At 32.2% G+C, this 18,713-nt stretch overlaps 1 protein-coding gene and 1 long non-coding RNA gene across 6 annotated transcripts in view; one reads left to right on the top strand and one right to left on the bottom strand.

Annotated features, from left to right (window-relative positions):
• The window catches only part of KANSL1L (KAT8 regulatory NSL complex subunit 1 like), a 130,004-nt gene extending 111,445 nt beyond the window's left edge, over nt 1-18,559 (top strand). For 4 of the 5 annotated variants that reach the window (XM_079134624.1, XM_079134626.1, XM_079134627.1 and 1 more), the window contains exons 7-15: nt 50-212; nt 2,487-2,594; nt 9,992-10,120; nt 12,022-12,140; nt 12,990-13,114; nt 14,683-14,737; nt 15,810-15,922; nt 16,978-17,143; nt 17,988-18,559. In XM_079134624.1, the coding sequence (XP_078990750.1) occupies nt 50-212; nt 2,487-2,594; nt 9,992-10,120; nt 12,022-12,140; nt 12,990-13,114; nt 14,683-14,737; nt 15,810-15,922; nt 16,978-17,143; nt 17,988-18,218 (1,209 nt within the window). In that variant the 3' untranslated portion in view covers nt 18,219-18,559. The remainder of the gene's footprint in view (nt 1-49; nt 213-2,486; nt 2,595-9,991; nt 10,121-12,021; nt 12,141-12,989; nt 13,115-14,682; nt 14,738-15,809; nt 15,923-16,977; nt 17,144-17,987) is intronic. The other variant, XM_079134628.1, reaches the window with a different exon arrangement.
• Nucleotides 13,651-15,814, bottom strand: LOC306657995. The gene is made up of 2 exons (XR_013762941.1): nt 15,655-15,814; nt 13,651-15,387 (listed from the first exon to the last, which is right to left on the bottom strand). It is a non-coding gene; the product is annotated as an uncharacterized lncRNA (long non-coding RNA).
• Nucleotides 18,560-18,713: the final 154 nt, after the last annotated feature.

The following is an 18,713-nucleotide window of genomic DNA, read 5'->3' as shown; positions in this document are numbered from 1 at the left end:
TTAATTTTGAAGCAAAATAAAGTCTTCTAAATTATTTATTTCCTTACAGACTTTGCCTTCAAAAGAAACATTTTTAAACACTACACAAATGTCTTACCTACAGTCAACTTCAGCTTGGAGTAACTGTGAACATAATTCAAAATCTCAGATGTTAAGAGAGCATATTTCAGAGTTAGATTCTTCTTTCCATTCTGTTCTATCATTGCCATCAGGTAAGCCCCTCAAAAATTTTCTTAAGTAACTCTGAATATTTCCTATTGTAAAATTTAATCTTACAAATATGGGGAATCTGTAAAATTTGATCCATTATTTGATCATTAGAACTAAATAAGTCTCATACAGGAAGTTAATCTAGTCACATGAGGAGTTAATGTTCTGTTCAATTTGTGGAAATAATCATCTTTTGAATTTTCAAAATCTGCTTAAAATCCAAAAACATTATTTTTTTGTAATCTGCTAGTTTTTATACACATTTCCATTCCTTATCCATATTAGAATGGCATCATAGTTATGCCATTCTTTACAGTAAGTTCCTAACAGAAGTTATTTTAGTCCATCTTTGAGAAAACCTTCATAGTAGGAAGAAAAAATACAAAGATAATAATGCAGGCTAACATTTGGTTTTAGCATACATTGGACCCTGTGTATACTATGCACATTACATTTTGTTGTTTAATTCTTATAACCTGTGAGAATAGATACTAATATCCTCTTCATCTTACAGATGAGAAAATTAAGCTTATATCCATTATCAATGATTATGCAGCTAGTAAATTATGGAAAAAATTGATCTGAGAATCATTCTCCAGAACCATGCTCCTTGTCATTACTTTTTACTGCCTATTTTCTTATTAGCAAATTCATTTCTCTTGAAATAATCTTGAAAGCTAGTATAAAATATCCTCCAATTCTGTAAAACATTCCAAACTGACAAATAAGATTAGCTTCTTTACCAATTTACTAGTTAGGGTTATTCATCCTTCCCTGCATTCATTTAATAAAAATCTCAATACTGCTACATAAAAGGTATTATGGATGCTATGAGTATAAATACAAATAAATCCCTCAGGGAACTTTTACTCTAGTTGAAGACAACTGAAATATAAGTGCAACAGTATTGTGAAATATTTGGATAAAAGGCCAGAGATCAAAAGATTAGTACCAAGAAAGGTACACAGGTAGCTAAGGACCTTCTCTGATTAAATCATTTTTCCCACAATTCAGTGATAGAATAGGTGGATATTCCCTTTATAGAAGTACACAGTCTCTCTTTGGGGAAACAAAGTTATGTTTAGACAATTGAAAAGTACCAGAATGATAGTAGAGTGAAAAAGACATTATTACCTCTGTGATCAGAAAAATGAGATTACACTCTACTTATATGTGATCTATCAAAATGTATAAACGCATCTTGTCATGTACAACTAATTAGAACAAATAAAATAATTTTTAAGAAAAGAAAAAGTACCAGAATCCTGAAATACTTAAGGAGCATTTTAAGTGAGAATTTTTATAGTCTCATTTTCATTTTATCATCTGTCCCTTGGGACAAATTCCATGACACTCATGAACAGTTTTTTTGTGTATGTCTTTTTAAAAGTATACCTTTTGAGGAAGAGATACATCTTCTTTTTGTTTAAAATCCAGAAACTTCCTGGGTCAATCATAATTTATATTCCTGTCTAGTTTTCTTAAAAAGAAATTATCTTCTTTCAGTAGCAAAACTTTCACCAACTGCTTTACAAACTATTTTTTTATTTGCTTCTCAGGGAAAAGTTTCGTGTCTCTAAGTAAGAGACAAGAATAGCTTTGAAAGATGTTTTTTACATTCTTCAAAAAAAACTTGAATAAATGTGAAGCACATCTTTATTACTCAGCTACTCTGTTTGTGAGAGTATTAAATATTATAAACATTATAAAATTTTCAAGTCTCTAAAGGAAGACAGGTTATCAGTAGGTTTTAATCTTTATAGATTAAATGTTGATTCATTTAATACTAGTAGACTAAGGGAATGCAAAGTTTGATATTTTCATAAAAGGTTGCATTATAGCAATGTAAATTATAGCAATGTTTTCCCAAATAATTAAAACCAATGTTCTTCTGGAATCCTCATCAATTCAATTTCAGTTTGAGGGGGTGGAAAGGAATTGATTTCATCAGCCAGGTTTCGCTACAGGTTTTCTTAAAGACCTTTTGGGTGCATTTGTTTTCATTACCTATTAACAATATAGATTAATATTAATAAATGTTATTTTTCTTACCTACCACTTTAAAGAAGTTCATGAATCTGTTTGTTTTTTTAGTCATTATGCCTAATCAATAACTTCTAAAATACTGCTAAAAATATACTTTGAGGATTTTGCCACTTCTAATAGTTCTGACTTTTCAAACTTTTGCATATTTTTCTAAACTTATGTGCTATTTATAGAAAGGAAGCAAAATTAATTAAAGAATACTGTTCACTGAAAATACTTTATTTTTCCAGATGTGCCTCTTCATTTTCATTTTGAAACATTATTTAAAAAGACTGAAATAAAAGGAGATCTTGCTGAAAATAAATCTGTAGGCGACTGTATCATATCACCATCACCTGGTATGTCATATTTACAAATCTTGTACTTTCTATACCTTTTTACTTACTTATGCTTGTTATTTTTGCAATCTAATAAAATTTAACAAAAGAATGAATGTAAATCCTTAATTCTTAATATTTACTTTTCACAAATCACCCACACAAATAGAAAATATACCGCAGTTGCTAGCATGAATGGAGGAACCCTGGGTTTGATCCCCAGTGCTGGGGGGGAAAAAAAGGAAAAGGAAATACATAAGAACCATCTTAAAAAGAAATGCATGATAACTATTAAATGGAAATTATGAATTATTAATAATTTTAATAAACATGGCTAACTAGCATTCCTATGTGGTAAAACTAACAAGCATTTCAATTCTCTTTATTAGTTCAAGTGTTTAATGCAATGTAACTTGACAATCTAATAGGTTTGGTTAACTTAAAATAATTCCACAGTCCATTGGGTAAACAGGGCAAAGTATAAAAGGAATTGCTGAAAAGTTTCAGAAAGTCTACTGCAACCACATATAAAGGTATGCCAAAATAAACCTACAATAAATAATTGGCATTGATTTTATTTTGCTTGTATTTAAGAAAACAAATTCATGAGGCAGATAACATAGTATATTTTATGTTCAGGATACCGATGGGAAAATGGAGAACCATCCAATAAACAGTGTATTAGTCTCTGAGTAAATATTTTTTACATATCTTTTCATATCATGAATCAGAATAAACTTTAGTTTGTTCCAGGATTTTTTAATAAGGATAAACTACATAAAAAAACTTAAAAGAAATTATACTGAAATGTTTATGAGTGCTCCAAAAGGATCTGAAGACCTCAGCTACGCTTAGAAGCAATTATAAGAAAAATATCAACATGGTTTGATTATCTACAAAGTTAAAAATCTTAATTTATCTTAGTTTGTATGAGTTTTGATGTTATTTGCAGATGAAATAATCATCTGCCTCAAAAACTCAAGAGCCAAATCAATGTCTGTTAGTATTAGAATCTTATTACAAAAATCAGCAGCCTAAAAGCTGCTGGGATGAAAACTCAGTAATAGGAGGACACAGAGGGATCAAAAAAATCAGCAGCTTTTATAAATACCAGTAACTAGATAGAATATATAAATAAATATTCTAAACATGTGACAATGAAAATATACCTCTGACTAAACGTAAGGAACTACATGATAAAAAGGTCAACAGTTTACTGAGGAACATAAGTGATATTCCCATGTGGAAATACCCCATTCTTATTAGAAGACAGACTTAAGGTATCAAGTTTTTCCCAAATTAATGTCTACAAAGAATGTAATTCTAATGAGAATCACAGGGGTGTTCTTTTTGAACAGTCTGAACTTTATCTCAGAAAATGTTGAAGAGCAACCAACAAAAGTTTTTTTAAAGATTAAATGGAGGTATCAGATATCAAAATGTATCATAGTTATTTATAATCATTAAAATTTGATGGGTAACTAAAAGGAACTAAATAAAAAGCCGAGGGTAGACCAAAGGTCAACTGAATGGTAAAAGTGGTATTTTCCTATAAGTGGGAAAAGGGTGGTTTAGTTAATAAATACGGACAAAATTCTTACAAGGCATTTTTTGAATGCCAGCACTGGTTGAAGAGCTCTGTGTTAGTTAATTCTTTTAATCAATGAGGTAGGTATTATTATTCTTAAAACATTCTGCCCCAAATCATAGTTGAGTATTGGAAGAGTTAGAATTCAAACCCAAGCATTCTGGCTCAAAGTCCATGCTCTATCTAAACAGCCAACTTTCACATGTAATCGGTGGCATAGAATAACATTAAATGAGATTGATACCTCATATAGCATACCAAGTTTAGATGAACACTGAAAATACATTTGAGATGGACTAAATGTTAAAAATGTCTTTCAAGAATCAGAAGAAAAATCAGGTGTTTGGTGATAACTGTAGCAGTAATGAAAATGATAATAGCTAACATTTACTGAGAACATGTTTGTCAGATACTGAATGTTTGTCCATTATATTGATAAATTTAAATATTATAATCAATTCTAATATTACTATAGTAAAAACAGCACTATCAGATGTTTACAATAAGAACTGATGCAAGCATTTTAGGAAGCACTGTAAGATGTATTAAAAGGCCTTTAACCTATATATAAATTTTTATAAGTTTAGTGTGCAGGGGAAAAGAAGGAAAAAACTGCCCTTTTTATTTTTATACCTGCTCAAAATAAGTATTTACTGAACTTAATGTTAACTCTGTATTCTGACCCAATTATTCCATGTTCAACAAGGTAGTCCAATCCTAAATATGAAACCTTTATCCACAAATATATTCACCTTAGCATTTTTTTGTGATAATGAAAAATCAGCAACTAAAGAATGTACAGTGATACGATAAAATATGTACCAGAGTAGAATATGCAAATTTTAAAATATCTTAAAAGTTCACATAAGGACAGAAATGTTACTTATCAAAAGAACATTGTGACATAAATAGATAAAAAGATTTTACTTCCTTATTTGGTACAATTATAATCATGTAAAAATGTTTATTCTCCTATCAGCCAATTGTGATATATAGACTTTGTTGGGGTTCTGAACAAACCAGCTGTATACATACACACATACATGCACTTTTTAAAAACTTGTTTTAGTTGTAGATGGACACAATATCTTTATTTCACTTACTCATTTTTATGTGATGCTGAGAATTGAACCCAGTGCCTCACACATGCTTGGCAAGCTCTCTACCACTAAGCCACATGCCCAGCCTCGATACATGCACTTTGAAAACAATTCAAGAAATCAGAACGTTGATTGAGATATTAGAGAATTATTACTAGTTTTGCCATATGTAATAATGCATTGTAACAGTTACATAAATACTATCAGTTTGTTAGAGATTCATGCTGACACATTTGATGAAAAGATACTGTCTGGAACTTGCTTTAAACTATAGCATAAAAGATGGTGGGAGAGAGATGAAACAAGATTGATCATGATCATTACTAAAACCGAGGAAAGGGTACATAGGAGTGCATTATTCTAGTCTCCTTTTGTGTTTGTTCAAAATTTTCCCACAATAAAAAGTTACAGGAAAAAATAAAAAACACCAAAGGCAAGGAACAATCACCTACACATAGGGAAGAAAGACTAAAGAAATAGTGGAAAGTGTAGGTTATGTTCAGGTACTTTTTCATGACATATTCTACTTGGTGGGAGATGTACATGTTTTGCAAAAAGGAAAATACATATCCTTTAATATGATTATTTTAAGAGTTTCCATAATAGCATTAATTTTATGATGATAGTAGTAACAACCATATGTCCAACAACTAGGAAAAAACTGAAGGATAGTCTCTAATCAGAAAAGAATGTTAGGCAACCATTTGAAGAAATAATGAATGTAACAGGATAAAACATAACATTATATATATTATCCTAACTAAATTATGATTATGCAAAGTGAAAAATATGTTGTTGGAGATCATATGATTATGATCATTTACCATTCTTCTAATGTTATTGTACCATTTATCTGACTCAAAATAAGGCAGTGTAAATATCAGGTACAGAATAGTAAATGTATTGATTATAATGACATGTCACATGTAATAGAAAATTAAGGGTACACTTGAGTTGAATGCTTTAGTAATACTAGACAAATCAATGCAGTATTCTTTTGTATACCAATCTCTCACCCTCTTCTCATTCCATACCATTCCTACCCCAAATAATTAAGCACTAATTAGGTTTCATTCTATATATTTTTCTTAAGGTAGCTGCTCATTAATTTCTTTTACTCATAGTGAGTTCTACAGAATTAAGAACTAGAGTTCACCATTCCTTGAGCACCTCCTCTGTGCCAAACAGATTATAATGTGAAGAATCAAAGGAGAATCACAGGAAATCAAAGAAATAATAATGCAACAGGGGAAAGTAAACATGAATAATTATAGGGAATGATGAGCACATATGACAATATTCTATAAAAATGCAGGGCTGAGGGTTTAGCTCAAGTGATACAGCACTTACTTAGCATGTGTAAGACCATGGGTTCAATCTCCAGCACCACACACACACACACACCAAAAAAAAGTAATGTGTGTGTGTGTGTGTGTGTGTGTGTGTGTGTGTGAAGAGGGAGTAGATAGTTTAGCACAAGGCAAGAGGAATAAAATAAAGGCAGAGAAGAACTCTAAGACAAATGGTGATCGCAAGTGCTATCTTGGAATCTAAAGGAAGGATAAAGTGTTCCAAATCAATGCTTCTCCCAAATATGTGAGAACATATTCTTGGAAGCATATTGTTAGAATGCAGATTCTAAACTGTAATAAAGATTCCAAATGTTTAATGTTGGCCATATTGTGTAACAAACAAGGCTTTTAAATAATGGAAACCAGCATGCATCATAAAGACTTAAAACACTGTTATTTGTTCAAGTATGTACAAATACTTGGTATTCCTGCAAGGAAACTGCGTGAAGGTAAGCAGGCAGATCTTTGCGTGTGGTGTCACAGAACTTGGGTTTATTCTTTACTGCATTTACTATGGCACTGCTGATTTCAGGCAAAAAGGACATATGTACAAGACAAAGTGCAGGGTTGAAGATACATGATTAGTCTCATCTTGAAGAAATATTAAATCAACTCAAGAGCCTGTAGTTACCAAAATATTCAAGGTTATGAAAGAAAGACAGCATAATTCTTTCAGGTATAAGAGACTGCGTGCAATGAGAAACTAGTATTTTCTATAAAGAACTAATAGGGATAACTGGTGAAAATTGATGGTCTATAAATTAGCTAATGGTACTCATTTATTGCTTTTTGACAAATGTAGCTAAATAAAATTCTCCTTGTTTTTGAGAAATACATGCTGATATATTAAAGGGTAAAGCAGCATCCATGTCAGAAACTTAAAATTTGACTTCTGAAAGGTAAAGCTAATAATGATAAAATGTTAACACCTGGGGAATCTGGGTAAAGGATGTACTATTTCATCTTTTTTTCTAAGTTTGAGTATATGAAAATTAAATGTTATTGAAGTGGAGAGATGAGAGAAACAAAAGAACCACAACCCACAATTAATCCAAAAACGGGGCTCAGCCATCTTACCCCCATTTCCCCCCATGTGAACTAGCCAAATTGTCAATATGAACTTCAAATCTTCTATATGCATTTCAATCACATTCAGACCAATATTTCTTCTGTACTGTGGAATAAACTCATTTTTCTTTAGCTTCAATCATTATAGACAGTGATCTTTTCAAAACGCAAATCTAAAATCCCCACCCCAGCCTTTTAAGACATTTAAGGGAATATTCTTCCCCTAAAGTGCTATCTACATAGATTACTGGCTCCTGCCTGTTCCAGTTTGCTTCACCATGCTTCCTTTACATACCTGCTATCCAGTACTCAGATTTGTCCTGTTCCTTACTGCTCTGGCCCTTTGCCCAAGCTATTCTTTCTTGCCCTTGCTGTCAGCTGTTTCTAATCATATATGAAACCTCTCTTCATCTGGGGAGTAAAAAAGATAACCAAAATTAATTATCTTGAATTTGCTTAAATTACTCCAGCAAAATATTACAAGCTCTACAACTGAGCTACACTCCCAAGTAGATTAATCCTGTTTATTATGTTACTTAACATCTTTCTCTCAAGAATTTTTTCAATGGTGGAAAATCCTAAGAGGCCATCTTAAAATTCTTCCACCATTTTTTCCTGGGCTGTTTAGTCATTGTTTTCTTACAATTAGTTTTGCTATGGAAAATGGATTCCCTTTCTTTGGTAATATTAACCCTTCTCTTGTAACTTACAGGGTATTTTCATCTACAATACCCTGTATGATTTTTATTTCCTGATGTTCAAGAGAGTTCTCTGAAATATTAGGGTTGAGTCTAGAAACATTTTTACTATAATTTCAAGTATTACCTCCCCCATTCACTTTATTTTCCCTTGTCATACACTTCAATTTTTTCTTCCTATTTTCCATCGTTTCTTTCATTTGTAATTCATCTTCCAGTTCCAATTTTTATTTTATGTCCATTCTGTTACTCAGATAAGATTATTCATATTTTGAACAATTATATTTTACATTTCTGAGATCTCTCACGACTCTTGGCCTGTTAATCTTTTCTGTGAATGTTCTTCCACTTGCAGACCTGTTTTTGATGTTGATATTCAGTATTTTGGGGGTTTATGTACTTCATCTTTGAAGCTGACATTCATTGCTAAAGATTGTTTTTCCAGTTATTGATGACAAGGGTAGGAATTTACACACTATACTACTACAGATTTGTGAAGGGGCAGAATATTTCAAAGTAGGACACTAGGGCATGGCTTTCTCCAGCTATTCATCTCTCTGCTCAAAGCTCTGGTTATCTCTTGAGACAGGTAATCTCATCTGGTAGCCTGACTGAGATGGATACTGGCATGTATTGACAATACATCAGTTGGTGCTGTGAATTGCCCTGCTCTGTTTCTCTCCTCCAGGTCTAGAGCACCTTTGGTATGGATCACATTTTTGGTGGCAGCACTTTCCACCTGTGCTTCTACTCTGGCTTTCCTCTTCAAATTCCACAGGATATTAGTATTTCAAAGAGGTCTTATAAATTCTGACTTATAAGTTCTCTTTTCTGCTTCCATATGAGCACATCTCCATGAACCTACATATACAAATTTTGTCTATCATTTTTATCAGTCATCGTGAAACTGGACTCCTGGTCACTGTGACTAGGTTCAGTGTCAGTCAGTTTGGGAATTGTGACTAATGCCTACATAAAGGGGCCAATTTTGTTATTAAATCAATACTGGAAATAGATTAAGATAATAGTAATGATGAAGCTAATATTTATTAAGCAATTATCATGTCAGATCCTCATTTAATCTCCATAGGAAATCTCAAAAGAGCTATTACCCCTATTTTATAGATGATACTCAGACAGTGAGTGGCTTAAAATTGTACAGTTTTTATTTTTAAAAAGTGAAAGACCATTCCAGTCACTGTCAGAGGTGAATAAAATCTGGCTCTTGCTCGCAAGGAGTCCAAGACTGTTGTGACCATGTTGAAACTTACTTCGTCCTGAATTATTTCCAGCTGTAAGGGTAAGCCACTTCAGAATTCAGATCCTATTCAGCCAAAATTTACAAATCTGAACTAATTCATACTAATTTGAAAGACTTAGGAACAGAGCAAATGAAGCAAATAAAGGAAGTTGGGTACTTCCTAAGGATGTTTTTAAGGAATCCTATTTCTGGTATTTTTAGTTTAAGGGGTATCCATCTTGGTACTTAAGTATTTATTCATTACAAGTGATTTTGAACTGATATCTTAAAATTATGCATTGCTATATTGTACAAATTAACATAATTATTTGTGTTAAACTAAAACTTCACATTTCCTTTCATTTGTTGTAGTACACAGTACTTCTCTGAATCAGTGGAGTAATGGATATTCACCTACATGTAAGCCTCAAATAAGGTCAGAATCTTCTGCACAACTGTTTCAGGGAAGAAAGAAAAGACATTTAAGTGAAACAGCATTAGGTAGGTTAAAATGAGGATATGATCATTAGGTTAAAAGATTGAAAAAAAATCTGCTTTTCAAAGAAAGTTTATAATTGTCTCATGGGAGTTTATAATTTGGAATGGTCACTTAATTAACTAAAACATTTATCATTCCATAAGCATATTCATATAGTTAATTCAGAATTTTTAGACTGGTTACTTACCCATTTTATGACAATTTCCTTCCAGAGTTCCCTGACTAGTTAGTTCTCTCCATCAACTGTTGTCTGGTTAGAATTTAGTCAAGGTTGTTCTGGATTCAAACTAGTTCAGTACAAGGTCATTTACAGAAACTTATGACTATATCTAAATTTCTCAAGATTTTGATAAAGTGGGCAAGATTCAACTAAGGCACTCAACCACCTGTTCAGTTCTCCTTAGGAGGCTTTACAGTTCCAAAATAATTAGAGATATCGCTTGAACCTAGAACTCTTCTGATAATACAAAATTGATTTGTTGTGGTGATATGGGAGAAGACAGTAATCCCAGTCACTATTAATGATAAAAAACAAAACTGGAAAAATATATTTTGAATAGGAAAATATCTACACGTTTGGTGTTTGTTCATTGTTCCAAGGAACATTACACTAATTTGTGTAAGTATTCTCCAGATGCAGCATCTCAATAACGTACCTTACAAATTATAAACTATACATCCAAGATGTACTTAACTCTAATTATACACAATAGGCTTAATGCATTAACTCCAATATCTTAGAAATTCTACCAAAATAGACAAAGCCACTACTTGATAATCACTACCTAATGAAGTATATTGTGGCACAAAAAGAACAAAATCCCACACATGTCCAGTACTTTTGTTATTCTCTTAGTAGTGTCTCTCTCTTAAAAACAGATAACCAAGGATCATCACACTTTTGAAGAAATTTCATACATGCATACCAAAATAAAGGAACTTTTCCTTACCTCTTAATAAGATGCAAATTGATTGACACTTTAGATCTCATTTTGAGTTTAACAGATATTTCAGGACATAAGAACAAATGAAATGACATACTACAAAGAAATTAGACAACTCCAAAAGTGCAGGACATCTAGTCCAGTCTGTGTAACAAGTCATGTCATGAAAAATGAGCTACTCTAGATTATAAGAAATCTTGGAAGAATAATAACTGTTCAACACATAGCTCCATATTTGAAGAAACTAACCATAGAGGATATATTTTAATAATTGGAGAAGTATAAATATAGACTAGGTATTAGATTTTACATTATTCAGGAAAATATCATTTTTTTTAAGATTCCACAAGAATAAAATAAACTATAAATGAATAAATTTATAAATTTCTTTAGTAAGAATAAAAACAAAGGAACTAGAAAGACAAGCATAATACCAAAAGTCAATTACAAATCAATATCAAGAGAAAAACTTAACCCATGAAATAAGAACAGGCAGGTATAAAAAAATGAATACGAGGACAGAAACGTATAGAAATTAGTACACTTTAATTGCAGAAATTTTTCAAATTAGTGTTTTTAATAAGATTGAGGAAATCTCACAGAAAAAAGTCAGACATGGAAAAAAAATGAGAATAGATAAGAAAATTTAGATGAGTCTTAACAGTGTAGCTTCTGAGGAGTCGCAGAAAAAAGGAACAATGTAAAGGGAGCACATGGGAGTTTTAAGTAATATGAAATGTGATGGAGAGAAAATGCCAAGGCACCAGAAAAATGGAAATACTTGTAGCAAGACTAAGTGAGGCTTTTTTTTTTATAATTCCCTTTTTATTTTCAAAACATGAATTTTTAAAAATCAACTAACAGAGTATCAATTCACCTCTAACCTAACTGGGAAAATAATTCTAATAATATTGGTCATGTTTAATGTGTGACATTATAAATAGTTCTTTCCTTGGCAGGAGAAAAAAACAGATTTGAAGAATTTGCTTTTCAACGCACAGAACCAGGATCCCATTGTAATTTCACCACCATCTCTAATGTCAATGTTATATCAAGAACTCAGAATTCATCAGCACAAGTAGGTGTTTTCTATACTGAACTCTAAAACTGCTTTGTATTATACTGTCATATTTTGTGCATGTAGAAATACATAATAACAATGAGACCCACTATTATGAATAATTATAATGCACCAATAAAGGAAAAAATAAACTCCATATTATCTTGTTTAAACTACTTAATATATTTTTGAGATAAAACCAACTGATTAAAAAACTAATTTATATCAGCCTTACAAGTACATTTAGAACTATCTTATTAGGAAACAATAAATTTGATAAACACTTTTTCACTTGGAAAGCTATTAATCTTGTTATAGATTCTTTTCTGTATTAAAAACTAGATTTCATGACCATTTCTACTCTTTAATATATCAAGCTACAAAGAGCCTTACTAATGAGAGTTCACATCATGTATTTTTTTTTAACTTTTATTTATTTTTCATTATCTTTTTTTCATGTATTGTTCTTAATCTGTCTTAGTTTTTGGCACAAGACCCAGGAGTAGAAAAGTCAAAAGGTTCAAAGTGTTAGAAATGAACAGTCTGAAACTCAGGGACCAGAAACACATAAATGAAGACTGTAATAATAATTTTTACTAAAGGTCTCACCAAAATATATTTCATAACCTTTCCTAATAATCTTGTTTGTTTGTACACATAAATATACAAATTACGAACCCACCTAAAGAGTTGAGGCATACTTCCTTAACTGGTTTTTTTAACATTTTATAGTCAGATTTTAGAATAATATATTTACAAAAATTATATAGATATACTTACATATTATTGTTATATAACTAATGAAAAAATATATCACCACAGATTAACTAGACACATAAACCAGTATACCATGATTCTGTTTTGTAGAGTACTGCACGAAGGAGGTTAAGAAGTGAGAGTTCTTACGACATAGATAACATTGTGATTCCCATGTCATTAGTAGCACCGGCTAAGTTAGAGAAACTCCAATATAAGGAAATTATCACTCCAAGGTATGTATACAATCTTTCCTCTTCCTTTAATAAACTTAAATTCAGAGTGAAAATGAACTCATAACCGAGAGGAGAATGCTGCCCCACTTTCTACCGTATTTGTATAGCCACAGAGGGAAAATGGTGCAAGAAAGCGTAACATTACTCATGGTGAAGAAAAAGTGCCACAGAGTATCACAACTTTACTTCTTAGTTTTTATTAAGAATCAAGAATTTCTAGACTGATTTACGTCAGCATTCTAGCCATTTTTTTCATTCATTTATATTTTGGTATCTATTATGTACAATGGCACTAAAAGGTACTTTACTGATAAAAAAACTACAGTAACAATGTTTGCCTTAAAGAAAAGAGATGTGCATAGGTTGCTATGAGTTCAAAGAAAGCAACTACCTTTGCATAATGTATTCACGTTGTAAGACAGTAACACCTTCAAATCAAAATAAATTTTGATATGCTGCCAAGTCAGCAATAAACACATTAAGTGGAAAGATATGTGGGAAGGTCTAAGACATACACGGAGTTAAGAGTATTTACAACGGGGAGACAACAACAAAGGTAGACAGGCAAATGCATAAGGCTAAGGCAGATATTCAAGTTTTGCATAGATTGATAAAGGCAGGTGAGGCTAGAAAAGAACCAGATTGTGGAGGTCCCTGAATACCATATGCAGATCTGCTTCTACTGGTTAGCCAAATTTCTCCCAATGATGAAAGCAGTTCCTAAAAATATGAATATGGCACAAAGAAGTAGACATAAAAAGGTTGGAAATCAGAACATGACCCAGGTGATAACCAGTCAAGGCATACCCATCTCTATTTTGTTTCTCTTTACTTAATTACTTTGAGGTATTAAGGCAAGTCTAGTACTCTAGGAGGTATTATGAGAACTCATTTAAAAACCCGTTGAAATTTTCTACAAAAATTAGAAATATCTGTTCTATAGCAACCTTTTTGCATTTGCAGTAGTAGGCTGGAACGAGCTAGTGAACCCAGCTATTAAATACAAAATTCTGTGAGCTGGTTATACTATTAGTAGCTCAAAAGGAAAGATAATAGAATGAGACAAACATCATTACCCTATGTACATGTATGATTATGCAAACGGTGTGATTCTACTTTGTGTACAACCACAGAAACGAAAATTGTACCCCATTTGTATACAATGAATCAAAATTTTTTAAAAAAATGAAGGGGCATAGGCATTTTCACATCAAAGAAATTGGCAGAAACGACAATCAGGTCTTTTTTCCCTTCTTGTTGGCCAAGTTTGTTCATCAATATACCACTGACTTAATTTAAAATCAGTACATAATTATTATACATAAAATGCAACTATACAGAAGAGATTGTTCACTCACTATAAAATCAAAAGTAAAGACTCATCTTCCCTGTGTTCTTTTCTCATAATACAAATACTTATTCTCTTAAAAAAAAAAAAAAGTTTAGAACCATGCGAATTATGGAAATCCCAAGGAAAGAAAACAATGTACACTGTGCTTAAGAGAATAAATAATTGCACTTAGACTAACTGATAAAGGCTATCTGAAACTGGTTTATGTCTTCAACAGTTGGAGGATGGTTGTTCTTCAGCCTTTGGATGAATGTAACTTAGGTGAAGAAGAGGTAAGCTATCTTGCATTTAATGGGATAAATGCACCTTGTATATTATGAAGCCTGCCTAATTTAACATTTAAGGAATTAAAAGAAAACAAACCCTTGAACTTCTGATTTTTTTTTTCACTTATGAAAAGTTTTTCAAAAAGGATATTATTTGTTAGAAAAACATTTCTGTGTAAATTTGACTTCAAACATAATGTATAAAGGAATAAAGGAAAATAAAATATACTATTTATGAGCTGACATTGATATAGACATATACCTCCTTCTCAGCATTAATCTTATTTTTCTTCAAAGTCTCAATATTCACTCCTACAATGCCATTTTCAAAATATTAGAACCAATTTGCTTTTGAACTTGGAAATTTTGGAATTTAATGTGGTACATGTATCATGTAATACCCAGTTTAAACAGTTCTTTTACAGGTAAAATTACACTAAGACAAGAATATAGGGAAAAATACTAAATAACCAAACTAATGTCAACGTTGATGGTCTCTAAAGGCAGTATACTGTAAAAGATACTTGATTTCTATGAAATAACATTGTTTCCATGCCAAGTCATGTTTTTCAGCTACCCTATAACTTACCTTTAATGACCTTCCCTCTTGTAATGCATTCTATTTCAGAATGTTCCTTGTCAAGAAACCCAAATTCCTAAATACAACCAAATTATCCAGGTTAGATTCCTAGATAAGGCATTAATTATGACTTAATCAGTTTTACTTTTATTTGACATTAACATTTTCTCAGAACAATGTGTGCTCCATAAAGGACAAAAAAATATAAATCCAATTGAATGAATAAAGCTTTAAGACTATTTTATGCAAGCTGTGGCTAATGGAAAGTGTAACCCATTTATAATCTCAGTGCCTTCTAATGTGAACCAAGAATAAAAAGATAAAAAAAGTTTTGGACTCCCACCTTTCAGGAATTTGAGGCTATTCTCCTAACATGTGTTTTCTTGACTGACACAAACTGTACTTTAGAGTCTGCTTGCTACTATTCTCTAGATGAACCATTTGAAACCTGTTCAGAAGGTTTCCCATAAAAGCAAAAAATTTTTTTGCTAATTCCAGATAGAAGACCTTTCTGATGAAGTCTTCTCCCTAAGACACAAAAAATATGAAGAGAGAGAGCAAGCCAGGTGGTCACTATGGGAACAAAGCAAATGGCATAGAAGAAACAGTAGGCAAGTATTTTAAATTTAAAACTCAAAAACATGGAATCCATGTGGAATGAACAAAAATTCTGCATGAATTTTGGGGGAGGCCACTAAAAAGGAACACATAAGGATTTAATATCAGTGAGTTTTGTACTAGTATATGCACTAGCGTATCACTGCATATACTGGGTTTATATTAAAATTATACTGGGCTATGTATATGAGGATGAAATGAATTTCTGTATTTTACTCTATTTCTCAGGTTTTCTGTCAGTCTCAAGAATAGATTTAACTAGCAAATAATATAAAAATTCTGTATTTAAAGTAGGTCATTTCAATCTATTCTGTGTACCTAACACTGGGGAATGAAATTTAGGCAGTCCATTTTAACATAACTATTTCAAAATTAGTAATACTTTAAAAGAAAAATTCTCAAGAAAACTGTCTAGTCTAAAAGGCAAATAGTCTACTTTTAAAAACACAGATCTTTGGGGAAGGGAAAATAAATCACAATTAATAACTATGTATTTGAAAGAATCCCTAGTGTTTTACATTTACATATGTTTATTTTTTAATTTATCCCAAACTCATGAAACAAGATCACATGAAATCTGGCAGTGATTTCAGTGAAGGGGCTAAGATATCCAGGCTTGCTACAAATCCTTATTCAAAGTTCTAATATAGATGAGACTATGGAATTCTTATCCTTTCCCACATTCCAGACATAAAACTTTCCAGAAATATAGAGGGAAAGATGAACAGAATACCTTAAGAGCTCAGACTATAAGGGTCAAGCAACTGCTGTTTCTTATCTTTTCAAAAAAAAAAGGAAAGGGAAGGAAAGAAAAACCAAGTAACAAAGCCTGCTGTTTTGATATGAAGCATTTGTGATAAATATATAATTTGACTAAATATTTAAGCCTTTAAGATAGGAAAATAGTAGCATCAGGAAGGTAACAGATGAATTTTAAAAATCTTTTGGATGGAATTGTGTTAAGAAAACCTACCAAATTTAACTTAGTGATACCTTTGGATCATAAAATGTTAAGATCTCAAGAAATACATAATTATTTTCTTGTTAGGGCTTACAGTAAAAATGTTGAAGGACAGGACTTTCTTTTGAAAGAATGCCCTAATGACTTCAGTAGCAGTCAGCAATGCCCTGCTCAAAGTCCTCCTGATCTTCCTTCAGAGCACCATGATCTCTATGCACATGGCTCACCCTTAAATGAAAATCAAGAAATCATGGTAAGTATGATTTTAACTGCCTTTTAACTTTTGTGTATGTAGAAATTGCTTATTGTAAATTGTTTCATACCTACATATTGAATTCAGTACAGTTCATTCTAGAAGGGTAAGAATCAGATAAGAATCAGATCTGTATTACAACACTGTAGTTTCATCACTAACTGCAATTTTTTTTTTTTTTTGGTATCCTGTCATTAGCAACTTCCACCTACCTACTTATTAGGGAATGCAGATGCTGTCAGTTTCATCACAAAATGAATATGACTAATCTAGAATAGCACTTGGCATAGTAAATGTTAGTTGCTATTTTTCTTCTTCCTCTTACATCAAGTTTTTACTTATCTCCCCATAGATCCAGTTCCTACCTTAAGGGGAGTGTTTTCTAACACTGCATCCATTCGTGCACCTTTCTTCATAAATAGGTGTCGAAAAGGAAGAACCAGATCTAAAACGGAGAGTGGAGACTATACAAGTTAATAGTAGGCAAGTTGCAGAAAACTCAGGAAAGAAAAAAGTCAGTAGATATCTTAGTAACAATGGGATGGAAATGAAGATACTGAAGAAGGTGATCAAACTTAAAAGCACTTTGAAAGGGGTTTTCCTAAAGTACTCAGGCTGAAAATGAAGACGGAACCAGTCCCCTGTGGCAGCCATTTCCTCTTGCTGGCAGAGGCATAGTGAAACAATGCCCCAAAGTCACTATATTCTCAGTACACCCCACTCTGGGATATGTAGGTCCAAATGAAAATTTGCAAATTTATGTGCTAAAAGAACAAGTTAGTATATTATTGACATTTACATATTACTTGTTACATGAACTTACTGAAAACGTTTCCTCTTTCAGTCTTTGTGGTGGGAACGACGGTCTTTTCCACTGAAGGATGAAGACACAGCAGCTTTATTATGCCAAGAGGATAAAAACAATCAAACTGAGGTGTCAAGCACAGCTTTCCATGCTGAAGTCTTCTGCACCAGTGCACCAGAGAATGGCCACCACCCCAAAAAACAGTTAGGTGGAATGGAAGAGTATAAAGCCTTTGGTCTAGGACTTACTAATGTTAAAAAAAATAGGTGACAGGGAACAGGTGAAGAAACTATGTAACTGAAGGGAAGTCAGAAGGGGGAAAAAGAGCCCTGTTCTGGATCTCCCACCCACCTCTGGTCACAATTCCAGAAAAACAGAATGTACTGCATGTATTCATCTTTCATGCTGTTTATGGAACAGGCAAGATTTTTTTTTCCTTCTCAAATCACAGAAGTAGCTAGCTTTTCACCTACAGACAAGTGCTAGTCATTTGTGTTTATCATACAAATTACAAGCACCAAGATATTAACTGCTGCAATTTGTTGTTGAATCACATTATTGGGTAATTTTTAACATCTCACACACTCACACACATACACACACACACATACATACACACACACACACACACACACACACACTCTCACACTCTCCCACCTTTGCATCAAATGAGAGCTATTTTTTTCCTATTCACATGGTAATTCACTACAATTGCCTCAAAGTATATTAAGACTATACACATATATGTATAGAATATACACACCT

Source organism: Sciurus vulgaris (genome assembly GCF_902686455.1).
Source record: "Sciurus vulgaris genome assembly, chromosome: 3".
NCBI lineage: Eukaryota > Metazoa > Chordata > Mammalia > Rodentia > Sciuridae > Sciurus > Sciurus vulgaris.
The sequence above is the reverse complement of the archived record's forward strand: the minus strand, read 5'-3'. Positions and strand labels throughout refer to the sequence as shown.